This window comes from Drosophila biarmipes, chromosome 3R (assembly GCF_025231255.1).
Source record: "Drosophila biarmipes strain raj3 chromosome 3R, RU_DBia_V1.1, whole genome shotgun sequence".
In the NCBI taxonomy this organism is placed as follows: Eukaryota; Metazoa; Arthropoda; class Insecta; order Diptera; family Drosophilidae; genus Drosophila; species Drosophila biarmipes.
In genome coordinates this window covers 31,623,683-31,641,810 of record NC_066616.1, presented here as the reverse complement: position 1 = coordinate 31,641,810, position 18,128 = coordinate 31,623,683, and the positions used below count along the sequence as shown (strand labels likewise).

The window sequence follows — 18,128 nt, the reverse complement described above, 5'->3', positions numbered from 1 at the left end:
GTCAGTGGCTGGTCGAAGGCAAAAAGATATAAAAAATTGTGAAAAGGAAAAGGGAAGTGGAAGTGGCCAGGGAAATGGAGTTGGGTTCAGGCTGCTGCCACTGCAGCTGCTGTTATTAAAAAGTTTTCGCCTAATTGGCAACTTTGTAGACAGACGAGTGCAGAAAAACCGCCAAAAAAGCACAGGAGTTTCGGGCCAAAAAGAGGAAAAATATGCTGGGAAAATTAAAAGAAATTGTAGTTGTCACTGATTAAAATACTGTAAAATTTAGTAAATATTTTATGGAATTTATTTTATTAGAAAATAGTTTAGAGATCCTAAATATACCCGAAAACATATTTAAAGCACCCAAACTAATTAAAATAAAATTATAAAACCTATAACATTAAATAAAAAAATTAAAACCAATTCCATCTCCCCAAATGGCCATAAAAATGCACAGAAAATAAGGGAAATTGAAAGCAAAATTCACCCAGGATGCATCCTTAACCAGATCCCCCGGTAATGGCCCACATAAAGCCAGCTTAAGAGTCGTTATGACTGCAACACCAGAGTGTGCAGCAAATGTTGCAAGTTGGAGGGATAAAAAGCAAACACTTGGGGTTTGGGGCACAGAATGGCCAACTTGTTCTCTCTTTGATTTTATGGCCAGAAATTGGTGATTTCAACGCACATTGGATCAGGGCAGATGAGGCGAGCGAGGATAATGACGTTGTTGTCCCTGTCGTGCTGCATGCGAATGGGCCATAAAAAGCATTTGGCCCGGCTCAGGGCAGCTCAGAAATATCGTTCGATTATTTGGCCATAAGCTAAAGCCAGTCAACGATCTTTGGTAACAAAGTTTTTCGGCTTTCTCGGCGAGAGAAGGGGATTCGCCAAGGTCCTGTGACTTGTGCTAATGGTTAAAAAATAACCCTGAGTGCCACTGCAATTTAAGTACCTTAACAAAGGCATAATTAACATTTTCCATTTACTTTTGTTTATGCACCAACTGGCCTTGTTGTTTTTGGTTGTTCGTTGTCATCCGTCAGCCCAAAAACATTAAAATTCGCTTTTGCATGCCCCCCATCGCAGGCAGCCGCAAAAAATTACTACTAAACAAATTAAGCAATTTATTTTCATTAACGCAAATAAAACTAAAGACTGCAGCCGTCAAGCGTGGCGCACACATCTGCGAAATATGTGACCAAGTCGAGGAAAATTTTAATTGAATTTCGCTCACATGCGCTGACACTGCGCCACATTTTCGCCAGCGTGAAAAACCAGCTAACAATTAAGAGAAAAATGTAGCATAAATCAAAGTCAAGTGGAAAATCGAAAACATGGGGCACTAAAACTAGAGCCAAACTAGGCAGATTTATAGAGCTTACGAAAACTAAGAGGGTGATGTATGTAGGCGGCTCGACTTGAGGGTGGCACTCTGTAGGAATTATGTCATCGCCAGCGCTGAAATCGAAATCGATTCAATTAAAATGTTTTTTTTCCAGAGGGGGCTCTCCGAATCTGGGGCCTGCCAGTCGGGCGAATTACAATAATTTTCAATAAGCTCTCCTTCAGTTGCAGTTGCTGTGTCGCTCCTCTGACACTCGAAAGCGCTCGACACACGGCGATAATGGTGATTGCACTGGCGATGATCGTCATTAGCATCGGGGCAATCGGACATTATGTCAGTCAGCCAGCTGTCATACGGACCCCAGACCCCAGACCCCGGGCCCCGGAGCCCGATTGCCCGCAGACCGGGACTTGAAGGCAAACAATCCCCGAAATTCACTCCGGCAAATGGAATAAATAAGGGGAAAAGTGAGAAACGTACGTACAAATTACATTTCAAGACTGTGGACTACTGCTGCCCATGCATATGGCATAGGCCCCTGCTCATTTTGGCCAATTTCTCCTCGCCATCGCTGCCCAGCTCAAATGATGCGTTAAAAAACACTGGGGAAGAGGCGAAAAAACAGCAAACAAAATTGCAACCCGATGCGGTTCAGTGGCTCTTCAACCGGCAGCTGCAATTTCAACTGCAAACTGAAAACCGAAAACTGAAAATGCAACTGCAAAATAATTCCAGGCCGAGCCTTAAAAATTTCAATTAACTTTCCAGCGGGGAAAACAATGCCGAAGAAATGTGGAAAGCGGCCGGGGAAAAATGTGTTAAATATATGAAATATTTAACCGAACCTCGAGGGCAATACAAGTCCTCTTCAAAATAATTAAGTGAAATGTATTTTCCTTTGGCTCTGAGTTAATTCATTTTAAATTTAATTACTACGATTGCTAGCTTTAATTTAAGTCAAATTATTAACAATATATTTTCCATTTTCACGATTTATTTGCCATGATTGGCACCTTATCGAGTTTGCCTTTGAAAACACGTACATTTAAGTGGAAGCTGGATTGAAATGTCAGTTGGCCGACCTTGTTGCACTTTTAGCCAGCTGAAAACCTTAAACAATTTTGATTTTTATGTCCACAAAGGCCTCGAGTCGGTGTCCGAAAATTCCAACACCTCCTCAAGTAAGCTAAGAAGTGCACTGAAAGAAATGTTCATATGAAAAAAATCCACTTTAAAAGTTAAATTAAAGCATTTTTCTATAAGAAATCCATATTAAGTATTTTTATTTTACTGGAATATTTTGCAAAATACGAGTCTAAATTAATTTGTTTGTTTTCTGTGTAATTGCTATAAACAAAGCCCGGCTTTTGTTGTTACTTGCACAACTTTTGGTGTGTGTGTGCGATAAATCTAAATGAAATCATAAAGTTGAGACGAGACAACGTCGAAGTTTTGTGGGTGTGAGATTAACTCAAGCGGAGAACGAACATTAAAAAACACAAAATAAAAAATCGCCTTTGTTGCTGCTGCTGGTTTTCTCACTCTGGTGTTATTGTTTTTATTGTTGCTCTTGTGGATTGTAAACAAATGCTTAATTGTCGAATGCAAATGACGCTGACATGTGTGCTTTTTTGTGATTTTTTTAATTTTTCGAATGTGTGGGCAGCAGGCTTTGAAGTGCTTTTGCCATTTTTTAGGTTAAATAAATGTGCGTTTGTGTGCGTGCTCGTTAACATCGCAAGTCAATGCATTTTAAATTTGTTTAATGCGCGCCTTTTTAGCAGTTGCGGTTGTAATTAGCGCGGCCAACGAGAGTTCACTGTGGAACCAGTCGGTTGGAGATTGTCAAAAAATAAGTATTTTGAACTTCCTCGAAATGTGGTTATTATTTTATTAAGATAAAAACTGATGAGATTTTTCGTATAATACAAAAAATAATAATTTGCAGATTCTCAGCAGTGTACTCCATTTTTGAGTCACTGGTAGGCTGCATGATCCCCACATAAAAATCCATGTAATAATATTGACAGCTATTCTATTAGCTGATTACCAAGCCCTGTTTAATCATTTTATTTGCGTTATTCCTCCACCCATTTCCACTGTGTTCTCTGCCTTCACAAAGAGCTAATCGATGTGCTAAAGTAAATATTCGATGCGAGATGACGGGCAGGACAGACCGCGAGCCTGATGCCTCCGTCGAGCTGTTCATCAGCCTCACCTTCTGCCATAATCCACCTGGGTTGACATTTGGCATCTCTGTTTATGGCGGCAGAAAACCGAGGCAGGTTCAACAGCATTTCAATGTCGGTCGCTGGGTCCTCAGACTCCTCACCCCGGGTCTTCTGGACCCCACCTGGAACCCCTCCTTCGATCATTCTCAATGTCTGTCGGTACATGTCCTCGTCCCTGTCTGTCCATGTGTCCTTGTGTCTTCCCCCTCATTCTGCAGGGGGACAAGGACGGCGCCGGCATTATCCTGTGCCTGTCTCAGCCAGGCGGCAATCTTAACGACGGGAAATGCCAAAATCACCTACACACAGAACGGCAGAGCAGCGCGGAAAGAGATGGACTGAGGCGGGAGCGAGGGAGACAGAACCGCAATAGGTTGATGAGGAAAATTGAAATTAAATTTTCCCACAAATGCCATTCAAAACTGACTACCGAAAAAGGACCCTAAGCCGTTGGGTCACTGAACTTTGTTCTGGGTTGAGAGATAAGTGTGCATAAATTGCTTAAAATAGTAGAAACACACAATTATACATTGTAATCGATAAATTCGATTTTTAAAACGATAGTGTCGATAAAAGGCTCGATTTTTTCGATACATAACTTTATTATAGGGCTTTATAGCACACTAAAAAAACTCTGCATATCTCACCAATTTTCAACCGCAGCACTACTGTCTTGGCCCCGAGTGTAGACATCTCCCGGCTTGCTTATTAGAAATATGTTTTTGTCACTGCCTCGGAGGCATTTAATTAAGCATACCAAACAAGCAGGGGTTAAGAGGCAAGAAAGGGGACACGTCGCACACAAACCCCATGTGCAATATGCAGACAAACATAATTATTCATTTTCATTGTGCACTTTGGAGGCACTTGAGCAAATTTTGTGCAATTTGCACCACGCAAAAGTGCAGAAATTGAAATAAATGGATGATAAGCAAAAGGGGGCAAAATGTGGGGGATAAATGAAGTGGAGTGCGCAATGTTTGTCTGCAGCAGCAGCAGCAGCAGCAGCAGCAGCAGCAACAGCAGCAGTGAAATGCAAACAGCAGCAGCAACAACAATTGCAGCGGTGTCTGCAACATGTTGCCATGACAATGACTGTCGGCGTTTGGCGCCGTCTGGCAAACATACAAGCATGCCCGACGAGCACACACAGCCAGATCTATAAGTACACACAGAATCAGCTGAAATGCAGACAGACACACCACAATGCATATCAAATGCTTAAATGACAGCAACATCTACTCTGCCAGCAGCAACATCAACAACTGCACAGGGGAAAAATAGTTAAATGGTTTAACCGAGAGTTAGCTAAGAGTTAAAAGTTAAAGAGTTTTAGGAAGAACCACCTTCAAGGCGTAAAATTATATCTAATAAAGGTGTTAATTGCAATGTTTTGTAAAACATTCAGTTACTGATTGAAAATCGGAGGATCTAAGTTTAACTGGTGGTTAGCTGAGGGTGAAAATGGGCATCCGGCTGGTAGTTTTACTGGCGGTTTAATTTATGGTTCTAAAAGTTATAAGAAATGAAGACCTGCGATCATCGATTGTCATTTACACTATGCATTTTATAATTTATTTTAACAACTAGCTTTAACTGGAGGTTAAATTTTCTTCTCCGTGCAGTGGCGACATCAACGTGCGACAAAGAAAGTGGCGGGGGAAATGCAGGAAGAGCGGGAAAAGTGTCAAAGGCAAATGGCAAGGGTATATATCCCCCCAAAAGACAGTTACAATAAATGTCATGTTTAAGGCAGTCAAGCGAGGCACATCACTCCTCAAGAAGAGCAGACGACTCGACGGCCAGCCAAACTCCATCAGCAACATCCGCGCACACAGCAGCAGCAACAGCAGCAGCAACAACAGCAACATGCGACAATAGCAACAATGGCAACAACTTTGGCAAACATGGCCCGAAGCAATTCCACTCGCACCTGAGTGGGCGTGTAGACATGTCTGAGTTTGGAGAACTTTTGCATAAATTTACTGGCTTTAATAAAAATTTAATTCCAAGTGGAATTTGCCCATTGCAACGACGATATTGCTACATATGCCACATTTTTTCAGCACTCTTTTTTCGACTGCATAAATTTCGGGCCTGTCCAGTGGCGCCCATCAACTCTGAATTTTTGTCTCCGCTGCCATTCCGCTGGAATTCGGCTCAAAAATCGCTGACACTGGCAAAGAACTGAAAATGGAAAATGGAGGACTCTTGGCGCTCTGAATGTGCAGCCATCAATCTGGGAAAGTGTCGCCACTCCAAGGACCACTAAAAATATTTGGGAAAATCATAAGGCGAAGTGAAGGTAGAAATACCCTCTTTTAAACTACTCTATTCAAAGATTTGAAAAGGTTTTGAAATTCTCAGAAATATATACATCAAAGTATATCACTTCTTAAATATTAAACCTATTGTTTCACTACAAATCCTATATCATTGTAACCCGTTTGATGTCCCTTTCTAAGAGTATCAATAAACCAAGAATCCCGCACCAATAAGTGCCTGTCGTTTCCCTTCAACTTTTGAGTTCGACAACAGCTCGGGAAAATTTCCGCCAGCCAGAAGCAAAAGGAAATGCCCTGATGTATAGTGTCAGTCTGAAATGAGTGGGGGAAACACAAAAAAAATGATCCCAAACAGCCAGCGAACATTTATTTATTTCTATTCAAATTTGAAATTTCAAATTTCAGACTGCGATTGCGATTTCGGAGCGAAAAGCACAGACACACATGGCGAGGCGCTCATCAATCATTCATATAAAAACTTATTTTCTTGCTTAAAGTTCGCCAGAGACAAAGATTGATTGGCGTATTAAAAACGCGCAGAAAACGGTGCAGATCTGCGCTGAATCATCGGTCACGCCCCTCGGAAAAAAAGAAACCAAATATAATAAGGAAAGGATTAAGGAAGAGCCGAAACAATTAGCAGATGCGCGGAGTCCGAATTGAAGTCCGATTCCCGGGGCTGTGTTAATTATAATTATAGCTGCCTCGTTTTTTACGCTCTCGTTTTTGACGCAAATCCCCTGACAGCCGAAATGTTGACAGCTGATTGGGAAAAAGGTTAACCCCCAGAAGTCTATGATATGCTGATTAAAAAATCAGCGAGGCGGCAACAACCCTTTCGGGAACCGTGGAGTGCCACGGCAAATTGCTGGATGATTAACAAGTTGACTTGTCTCAATTATGACGAACCGGTTTGCTTTTTATCCGTTTTGTTTGGCTTGGAGATTACCCGGGAAATCCTTTGGGCAAACAGCGAAAACTTAGCCCGGACAAACTTGAATTTTCCTTTCTATTCCCTGTTCCAGTTCTTTAAGCCCGGCTAAAAACTTCAACCGACGAAATCCTAGACAGTTTATCCCAAAAAAAAAACGACACGAAACGAACATCTCGCCTGGCTTGCATGGCATTTTGGGATGGCATTAAATATTTATAAATTCAATACGAAATGCAATTCGGAATGCATGCCAAAAAGGGGGATTGAATTGTAAAGTTTTTAAAAGCAATTCGCTGCCAGACAATGCCTTCTCTTTCTGCTTTCCTGCGTGCAGACATCGCATAAGTTGGCCAAAAGGGAAATTCCCCGAGACCAGCTGCAGATACAGATACAATTTTGGCTACGCAAAACATATTCAAAGCTCTCTGGGGTGGCTGCAGCTGGAGCAGGGCAGACAGGTGAGAGGCGCGGTGCAGGCCAGGACTTCCCCTCGCCAATTGTCCTGCGAGGAACTCACTCTGTCTGCCACTTATGAAATATTCAGGGCGCACTCCAAGGACCTCTGTGCATCCCCATATGCACACATACCTCGCAGATACGTATATGTTATGATTTCATGAGCTCTGACCAGGATGATGGCTGGTCGGTTTGGCAACCGCAAATGCCGAGGCTCGCCTGCGAGGCTCGCTAATTGCCACTTGAAATAATTCCCAGTGCAGACTTGCGGCCTCAAATCGGTTTTCCTCGGTTCAATACCCGTCTGCGCTCGCCTCAGCCTCAGCCTCAACCACAAGCCCAATCATATATATCAATCGGAGCAGCAGCAACAATGGGATTCAGCCGGGCATAATCCATAACAGTCTGCGGCTCGAAGGGCTCAGGCGGGCCTCAATCTCAAGACCCAACGACTTGCAGGGCACCGGAAAAAATAAACAATAAAATATAATCCACACTCCAAGTGAGTCAGAATGATATACCATTTTTTAACAATATTTATATTTTTTAAGCATTGGCATTTGATAATCATAATCAGCATAAGCCTTTGTTGAAAATATTTTATTTTAAGACTGCAATTTTAAAAGAAATATAAACCTGAATAAAAATTATTATTTTCAAGATAAAAGTTACTTGAATTGAGAACATATTTTTCGTGAAAGTACATTACTCTACAATACTTTTTTAATTACAAGATAAAATTTTCTTGAAATGGGAGTACGTTCTTCTTGAAAGTACCTACATTTTTATTTATCTTTCCTTATTTTTTTCAGTGAAAGTGACGTCACATTGAAATCAACTTACACTTGAGCCAGCCATCTCCCCTACTCCCACAACCATGAAATTGTTTGGCTGAGCATTACACCGAGTGTAAACAGAAATCCGAAACAACTCGCAGGGGAATCGAATCGGGGTAATATCGGGGGCTCTATATAATGGGAATAATGGCAGAAAAGGGGGTATTGAGAAAAAAGGCTGAATGAGGCGGCGAGATTGAAAGATAGGCAGGCGGCCCTAAGAATTTTTCCTCTTGATTGGCTTCCAATGCACTCATTCACAATCGATGATGAGGTGCACCGGGAAAATAAGCCAAATAAAATATGCAGTAAATACATATTTAACTTTTGTGAATTTTAATATATATATTTAATTTATGCGTTAAAATGTAAAGAAGATCTTGCATTATCTTGCCTTTGCAGTCAAGCTTTTTGCTTTACTCATGTGACTGCAAAAATAGCTTAGACAATGAATATTTGTATTTTTCTACGCTGCACTTCCCGGGAATTCTAGCTCAGCTCGGCAGCCTCCGCGGACCAGCTGGAAATTATCTAATCCAACAAAAATAAACCCCCATTTAGACCAGGGCATATCCAGTTGCAAGTTTGCCGAGTCAGGCAGATATTTGTTTGCCTTTCCTTCCCAGAAGGCAGCCGAGTCAAGCTAACTCTGCGGTTTCTCAATGAGTGAATAAGCGAAACACTCAATGAGTGTGTGGGTCTGTGAGTGGATAGCCTAGGATTTGATTTATTTGCATTTGTATTCATAACTCACCTTGACTTGATAAGAATTCAAACGAGTCTTTGGCAGCAAGTTGAACGACGAAAAGTCCAGGCGACGCGAAAAGATACCATTGCAGCCAGATGTGGAGCTGAAAAGAGTCGCAGAAGGGAAATATATGCATAAATCAGAAAAAGATAGATAAGCGAGAATAGGAATGCACAAATTCCTCTAAATAAAAATGTAAATTCTCTGACAGCTGGAAAATTGCAAATATGACAGCCGAGCGGAAATTCCTCTGGTCTCGAGTTCAAGCCGGATAGAATGGCGATAAGGATTTCCCTCTCTAAAATGCCATACACATAGTTATTGGCTGTAAGCCACGTAACTTGGCATTATTCTGACTAATCGAATAGTACGTGACTTCTTAAGTTTATTTTTCTCTACAGCATTTTCTTGCACACACTGACGTCAGAGGGGCCCGAAATGAAGTGAAAACAAAAGTGGCTCGAGGGGCCTTAAAAGCTTGAAAATGACTTTATAAAATTAAAACAAATAAAATTATATTTAATTCCCTGCTGGGTGTTTTTCACATATTTTCTTTTCAGCTTGCTTTATGGCCTACGGCCAAAGCAAATAAAGTTATCAACAATGCCCAATACAAGGCAGAAAAGCTACACAAAAATGTACAATAAAAATAACGAGAAACGAAAGCAAACAGAAATGTGAAAAAGTTAAAGAAACGACATGAGACAAACAGTCGAATTCATTTGTTGACCTTGACATTGAATAGATTTGTTTTGTTTTATTTTTCCCGGCTCCCCCGGGCTTTATTTGCATTTATTTTAATTTTAGTGCTATTTCTACAGCGCTCTCCTCGCGCTTATCAACTGGAATTTCAACTTATCTGGGCGGTTCGAAAAATACCTTATCTGGCTGTTGGACCCGTAAGCTAAAGCCATTAGGAACGCTATAATACGTTGTTTATTTACACCTTGGCTTCGATTATATAACATAAACAAAGCAGACCGAATGTCGCGTCATTCCTCGACTTAGTCACCGCCCTGCTAATCAGCAAAGCGGTGCGAAATTTGTAATTTATTTTCGAAACAATTACAGGCTGTGGGGAAATTCATTTCGAAAGGTTAATTAAGCCAAGCGGCGTACATTCCAGCGCTCGCCCCACCCACAGAAAGCCCCTCGAGATGCTTCCGCTAATTTGGGCAATATGAATTCTAATTCGAATCGAAAACACAGCTGGTCAGTTCGGACCGCTCATATATCGACCCGCTCTTTATTGTTAGCTTATTTTATTGATCGGATCTCGCACTCCAGATCGAGATGTGCACGGCTAATGAATTTTAATGGCCCAAATGCGTTGGCCTTCCTTCCTTCCTTCCCACCGCCTATTATTATGGCTCACTTTTGGCCCGAACACGTGCGCTCTGCTCTTTCTTCTTCCCATTCTGTAGAATCGACAAAAGGCCCCTCCCATTAAAAGCGATCTTAATTTTTATGAGTGTACCCTTTCTTTATAAAGGGGGTGTACCGGGTGCTAGAATAAAATCGAGCAGCCTATTTGGGCTTGGGTTATGAATTTATCGATTTTATTTGGTCAGCGCATTATGGATTATTATCACATATTGCTTATGCGAATTGAATTGGTTTTTAATTGTCAAAGTTTCGAATTTTTATTAGTATTCTAAAACTGCACGAATGATATTTCGTTGAATACTAACTATATTATAGTTTATTAAAGAATTTAAGTACCAATTTTATGGTAGTTTAAACGATTCATCCAAATAAGCCTAACTGACTGATTAAACTAATTATGTTCCTCATCGACTATCAACTTAATGGCCAGCTAATTGACAATTCACATGTTTTCAAATCAAACCTCTCGTTTGAGCAGTGTATCATTGTTGGATTTTTAGAACCCATTATAGCCGAATTTTTAATTCGACCAGGCCAATCGTTTCAAGATCTCTGAGTCAGATCCGCCTCCTGTCAGCCCCGGCTATATGGCTTATGGCATATACCATATAGCACATAGCTGTCAATGGAACAATCAATGATTTGGGGGCTGGCCGGTTCTTCCTGTCTGGACCTGAATGGAGTTCAAAGTGAAGTGCAGTCACAGCTGGCGAAGTCCGAATCGGAATCTGAATCAGAAACCAAGTCCAATTCCAAGACCGATGAATGTGCTGTAATTTATAGGCGGCGTCGCTTCCGTCGCCTGTCAAATTGAATGAGCCAAATGAGTTGAGCAGCCAAGACAAAGGCGTTTCAAATTAGAATACCAAACATTATCACATGTTCCGAGCAGCTGACTCTGACCTTGAATGGCCGAAAAAAAACATGGAAACACAAGCGAACTGAGTTGCCATATAAGCTAGTTTGTAGCCAAATAAGGTCGTTTTTAATGGGAGAAAATAGTGTAATTTAGAAAAGGTTGAATTTTAGAGTGACCATGGTTTATTAAGAAGCAATCGATTCTTTAGAATGGTGCAGTGTGACCTTACCACCTATAAAGGGATATTATTTAGGTGTTTTTATTTAATATATTATTTTGACTGGAGTACTCATACTCTATAGGGCGGTCGGATCGATCAGGCGAGGCCTTCGGCCTGCTGTCAAATAAGAGATGAAATGTCGGGAACCCAGGCTCAAGTCTTGCTGTTGCTGCGTGAATCTGCGGATGGGCTGCAGTTTTCTGGCGCTATTCGAGATTTTCTCATCGATACTAGGGATCTTTGCGGGAGAAGGTAAGCAGAGGTAAGCTCTGACTTGAAATTTCGGTAATTTAGATTATAATTTAATTTGGCAAACCATATGTTATATGAAACACAGGTGCTCGGCTTTTGGTGATTGGCAGGGCTGCCTATATGCTGCATTTTATCGGATCCATTTTCCTTCTGATAAGCACTTTCATGGTATGTCATGACCATTTGAAGTCCCCTCTCTGATCCCCATCTCTTGCAGCAGATCGAAGTGCTGATCCTCATCTATCTGGTGACCAACATAGTCCATCTGATCTTCTCAACAGCCTTCCTTATCGAGTACGCCGCAAGCTGCGGTTTCTGCACCCTGGAAGCCATTCCGGTCTTTATCACACTGAGTAGGTACAACATTATACAGTGGCTCGAAGCTTATTTCGTGCAAGAGAAAAATTAAATTTTAAATCGTCATTGCTGCTAAACTAGGAACGATATCAACAAAATTTAAACGCAGTAATTCAAATAAACTCTTAATTTATTAATATAACAAAACAAAATTACTTAATCTAAAAAAACAAAACAAATTTTTATATAAAACTAAAAAACAAGGCATTTCTGGCGTCGAAGCTTAATTCGTGCAAAGACTTTAAACTCAAAAAAAACATAAAAAAGGGACTTTTCAATCCGTTTTTTTTCTGTATACTTGTTTATTTGTATTCTTAAATAAACATTTTATACGTTTTCGGAGCTGGTTACACTAAAGTAAAATTTACCGGTAATTTTTGGCTATGGGTCCGCGAACAACGATCGAGCAAAGGGAATTAGTCCTTAAACACTTTAAGGATGGATAAACCCAGCGTGCCATAGCCGAAATGGTTTGCTTAAGCCCCAGTACGGTGCAATATATAATTCAAAGATTTGTTCGCGAAAATCGAGAGGAAGATAGGGGCCGAGTTGCGCCGAACAAAATTTTTAACGACCACGAGGAGCGCCGAATAGTCCGAAAAGTTAGGGAAACCCCCAAACTATCGGCTCCAAAAATCGCTGCAGAGATAGAAGAGGAAATGGGCAAAAAATGTTGCCCAGACACAATTCGCAACGTACTGCACAAGCATAATTTTAATGGTCGAGTTGCTCTAAAGAAACCATTCATCAGCGACAAGAACAGAATTGTTCGTTTCAAGTTCGCCAAGGGGATGGAGACTAAGCCGATTTCGTACTGGAATGACGTTATTTTTGCGGACGAATCCAAATACAACATTTTCGGGTCGGATGGGAGGCATTATGTTTGGCGGCGTCCGAATACGGAGCTAGATACAAAAAATCTAAAAGCTACGGTCAAGCACGGTGGAGGCCATGTTATGGTTTGGGGCTGTATGGCTGCGTCTGGGGTGAGAAACCTAGTCTTCATTGATGGCATTATGGATGCTAAGATGTATTTAAATATTTTAAAAGAAAACTTACTACAAGGCGCAGAAAGCTTGGGAATACTGGACCGTTCCATTTTTTATCAAGACAACGACCCGAAGCACACTGCTGCCGATGTGAAGTTTTGGTTGGTCTGGAACTGTCCACACACCATAAAAACACCAGCACAATCCCCAGATTTAAACGTTATTGAAAATTTGTGGGAGATTTTGGACCAAGCGATCCGCAAAAGGAAAATTTCTAACAAAACTGAGCTAAAGAGTGCCTTATTGGAAGAGTGGCGTAAAATTCCTGTGGAAACAACAAAGAAATTATTGGAGTCCATGGGAAATCGTCTTAAATCGGTTAAGAAACAAAAAGGCGGTCCAACAAAATATTAAATTTAAGAAATAAAAATGTTACAATATATTTAAGTGCTTGCACGAATTAAGCTTCGACGCCAGAAATGCCTTATTTTTAAGTTTTATATGAAAATTTGTTTTGTTTTTTTAGATTAAGGAATTTTGTTTTGTTATATTAATAAATGAAGAGTTTATTTGAATTATTGCGTTTAAATTTTGTTGATATCGTTCCTAGTTTGGCAGCAATGACAATTTAAAATTTAATTTTTCTCTTGCACGAAATAAGCTTCGAGCCACTGTATATGTTATGTCCAACAGTCAGTGGATTTTCCCTCAGTTTTAAGCCTATATTGCTGGCTGGTGGCCTTCTCCTACTTGCGACGCCTTCAATGGGAAAACAATCCCGAAAACGACGACTGAGGCTGACGGCATATATCGTTAATTCTGGATCTTGAGTGTTTATTCTGTGCCTTTTGTGTTGCTTCAGCGCTGTGTACTTTTCGTTTTTGGCCTTAATTTCACACTAATTTGTAAATTTGCCTTTAATGCCAAAGACAAAGAAGAAACCGAAAAGAGCAAAGTTCCGCAAATTGTTTGCACAGGGAAATATATATTTTGTATTCACCGAGTAGAGGAAGAAGTAAATGAATTGCAGGCAATCGGAATTGACGAGGAGGGGGGATAGAAAACTATGTATTTTTCCTTCTCGGAGGAACCCAATCACTTCATTCCCGGGCAATTTTCAATCACGTGCTAAGTGCTGCCAGACAGAAAAGAGTCGATTTGTCTGCCCTGCCACGTTAGCGTGCAGTGCACGTGGAAAAGGGGGGAAATCGGAGGAAAACTGGAGCTGATTTGTGTGCTGCATAATTTTCCGTGCCACAAACAGAGCGGAGGAAAAGGGAGCGAGCCCCCATCAAGTGGCAAAACTATTTGCCCTATCACGTACAAATTAAAAATGTGAAATGTTTCAATTTCTGTGGGTCTCCTCCGACTTCTCGGTTTTTGGGATTGCCTCACACCAAACAAAAACAAAGCACTGAACTGAGCTCCACTCCAACTTCGATTGTGGATCCCCCGGTGCCCTGGAGGCCCCTCCTCATGCCATCCACTATCCATCGGTTTATGTAAATTCATTTGCGGTGACTTTGCTTGGCGCCCAATTAGTTTAATTTATGCAAATACAGCGCGGGCCACTGACAGTGCGTGGCGAAAATATAAGTCAACGGCTGTGTAGGGCCGCCACATGGTGGCAGTAATCGATAATTGGGTGATTGGATAATTAACAAACTGAATGTGTTCAATGTACCACTCGAGAGGCCATTAATCGATTATGGGGAACCGTTTAATTTGGGACAGCCGACAATGTAATCACACATTTTCCAACTTTCGATAGGGCGGTAAACGATAACTTTAAATTTGAAAGTTCAAATCATGTTGGAATAAAGCTGATGGTTATCGAATGAGAAATGGTACAGTCCCGAAAGAGTTCGATTATTTTACGATAGATCATCGAATATAAATGTATTTTACGATAACTGATCATTATGATACGTGGCCTTATTTTTCTGTTCCTTACTGTCCCTCTATGATATTCATACCTCGAGGCCCGCTAAATTTAGACATGTCTCCAAGCAGCTGCCTCGGCGAATTTAATGATTTTCATGTTTGTCGATGTTTCGTCGGTCAAACTCTGCTCTGCTTCGATCCGAACTGATCTCATTTTCGTTTTGATCATTTAATCACTATTCAAAGAGCTTCTTTAGGTCAGTTTTTTCTTACGATTTTGGTTTGGCCTCCAAGCAAATGTCATAGCAGCGTGATTGCAATTAATCGATAACTTCTGGGCGCCGCCAATTGTGAATCTATAGTTAAATATTTCCTTTCGCAGTACCTGTCCGTGCGATTCCTCAAGCGCCTCAAATTGTCGTTGAGATTTGTACACTTGATAATTTGATTGCGATTGCTGTTATTTCTGCTTTTGGGGGCCACACCTCTCAATAAATTAGACACTGCCCAAAATGCGCAAATGCAAAAATAATAATAATAATGGCCAGAGTAAATAGACGAGCGCCGTACACAGTTTTCGTGCAATCGCCGCTTCTCACGTTTTTCCCATAAATAACTGGCTGTGGGCCACATTGCAATTCAATTTTGAAAATATAAAAATAAATAAATCCATGCATACTTCTTTGTTTGCTGGTGGAGCTGCTGCTGCCGCTTCTGGTTATTGATTAAGCCTGGCAATCCCACCGCCCTCCTTCGGTCACGCCCCATCTTTTGATTGAACTTTTCCCTAAGCGGAATAAAAATTGGAAAAACTGCAGTAGGCCAAACAAAGACAAAGCCGAGATAAATCAATGCAAAATCGGAGAGTGGTCTTGGTAAAATAAAAAATAGACATGAAATGGCAAAGTTAACACCGCAAGCGTCGAATCAAAGTCCAAATGAGTTTCCATCTCGCACCGAATAAGCCAAATCAAATTAAACGGCAAATCACATTTTACTTTCCTTTCTCTGTTGGCGAATTTTCCCCTTTATTAGGCGCTTTTTTTTACTACTCTGGTGCCTATGGGTGCGGTCTTCAATATTTCCCATGCTCTAAGCACGCACCCACCTAATAAAAAGTAAATAAAATCCCAAATCCCAGGCCAATTTATTAACATTTAAATCGAATTTTTCCTTATCGCTTTTTTGGGAGAGGAGCTAAAGCATTTCCATGTACTGGACATAAACAAATTACAAAATATATGTGAAATTCAGTACAATTATGTGCAATCTCGCCTGCAATTGAAACCAGTAAACAGTGGGGACTGGGAAGGTGAATTCATGTTTTCTCCGATTTTTTAAAACAACTGAAAACTAAAGGTACTCTTCCTAAAAGGCACTTCAAAGACTTTTAAATACAAACAATTATTAAGCATGGTTATATTTTATTAAGAAACATTTGTTTCCTCTTTATCCACTACCCACTGTACTGCAATCTGAGCCCGGGCCAAAAAACTGACCGCATCGCATCGCAAGATCAGCGGCGAGTGCAAATTGATTAATGGATGCTAAATATTTAAAACATTTTCCAGTTGTTGCGGCCAGTAGTTGTTGTAAGCGAAACCATGAAAAGTGGCCGCTGCGTTTGTTGCTGTTATTAATTGTTGTAGTTTATGCCTTAAAACGGCAACCAGTTTAGTTGAACCCCGTTCCCCCACCAAAACCGAGCTAGGCCGACTATCGCATCTGTTCGATCTAAGCAAACGATCTCGAGTTGCAGTGGAAAATGGAAACAAACTTTTAGCTCCGCTTAATTGCGCAAATTTAGCCAAGAGGCTCTGATTTAATCCGTGGAAATAGCAAATGTTAATCATGTGGGTTGTGTCTTTTGGGTCTCACACAAAGATACATCAGGCGGACAGACGTACGAGCTCGTTTCTTGCCACACACTCGCGGGTGCTTGGCTTTTTCGCCTTTGTTCCAAGTACGAAGCGGGCAAATTAATTAATAAAATACAGAAAAGTAATGGAGGAAAAGGGAAACAAATCGAAATAAGCATAAACAATGCTGAGCTAATTAAAGCAGCAGCCCGCAACAACAAATGCCAGGCCAGACCGACCCACATCTAAAAGTTGATCGCTTTAAAAACGATTATGCTCGACCATCAAAATACTCAGTGCTTCAGTTGGGGTATTCAAAATGTTAATGCTCATAAATATTAGAAAATTGGAAAGACGAACTACATAAAGCAATATATGTGTTAGAAAGAGATTTATGATTTTTGTAACGTAAGGTGTTTATCCTGCCTTTGTTGTTAAATTTAAATACCAAAACAGAAATATTTTATCATTTGGAGAGTGGCAAATATTTAGTTGCTCCTTAAATCACCCTGTTACCAACCGACTTTACAAGCCATTAAACCTCCTCGCTCTCCCACTACCCCTTTTAATACAATAAAAACTGTTGCACTTGAAGCGCAACGTGGAAACATAAATCATGGCAAAAGTCATTTTACAGCGATGCCAAATCGGAATCCGCCGCAAAGGCCAAATGGAGGCGGTGGGGCCAAGGGGCAGGGGGAGGGGCGGACAAGCCACGCATGAACTCGAACTGAACCTGGCCTGAACTTTAAGCCCAGTAGCAATTGTTGGGGGAGGGCGTGTGCCAACCGCCGACAACCGACAGTCACAAATAGCAGAGGGAAATCTGAATGCACGGAAAAAAAACTCGAGCTTTTGTATAAGTATACCAAGGAATTCTTTCCTAATGTCAAGTACAAAAATCCTTTCCCGTGGTTGTATGAAGTTTTTTCCCTTACCTTTCATCACTGCTTTATAGGTTCTAGGAAGCATTCCAAAAAGTTGAACCTTTTTTTTATTTTTCGAATTTTACTGAACACAAAACTGACAGAAACGCTTAATAATGCTAATATAAAATCATCTCTTAACTGAAATCGGAGTTTATTAATTTTGTTCTTTATACTCCCCCTCTGAAAACTGAGACTAGTTTTCTCCTGTGTACCCCTAGTCGTGCTCGGTAGTAAAATCAGGTTGATGAGCATTGGACAGTCGCTGAAATTAAACTAGTTCTTGTGCGATCTCCATCTCGCGAGGAGCAACAGGCCAGCTTATTCTGGGTGCGCTAGCCTCCTTTTGCCGGCACGAACTGAAACTTTAAGCCAGGCCAGAATGCACATAGCCAATAGCCGGGGGAACAGAGCAGGCTTTAATGCCTTTCCCGGGCCCCGGCGGAGAGTGCAAGAAACCCATAAATTAGCCGGACTGCGCCTTCGTCCATGTGTGTGCCGTGGCGGTGCTCCATCCGAGTTTGTGGTCAAATAAATAGAAAATTAGCCAGACATTGGCCAGCCAAGCAGCAA

The 18,128-nt window shown here is 41.0% G+C and overlaps 2 protein-coding genes across 7 annotated transcripts in view; one reads left to right on the top strand and one right to left on the bottom strand.

Moving 5' to 3' along the window:
- Nucleotides 1-18,128, bottom strand: part of LOC108025207 (headcase protein) — an 87,657-nt gene that overhangs the window by 43,835 nt on the left and 25,694 nt on the right. Inside the window, exon 2 of the mRNA XM_017095540.3 lies at nt 8,830-8,926. Coding sequence (XP_016951029.2) covers nt 8,830-8,926 — 97 coding nt within the window. The remainder of the gene's footprint in view (nt 1-8,829; nt 8,927-18,128) is intronic.
- Nucleotides 11,361-13,892, top strand: LOC108025208 (uncharacterized). Of its 6 annotated transcripts, none has more exons than XM_050889280.1 (4): nt 11,361-11,540; nt 11,626-11,708; nt 11,761-11,893; nt 13,580-13,892. In XM_050889280.1, the coding sequence occupies exons 1-4, from the start codon at nt 11,420-11,422 to the stop codon at nt 13,714-13,716; spliced, it is 474 nt and encodes a 157-aa protein (XP_050745237.1). In that variant the 5' UTR covers nt 11,361-11,419; the 3' UTR covers nt 13,717-13,892. The 6 variants fall into 6 exon arrangements, with proteins under 6 accessions (XP_050745237.1, XP_016951030.1, XP_050745236.1 ...); XM_017095541.3 differs by having other exon boundaries at nt 11,758-11,893; nt 13,599-13,892; XM_050889279.1 differs by having other exon boundaries at nt 11,758-11,893.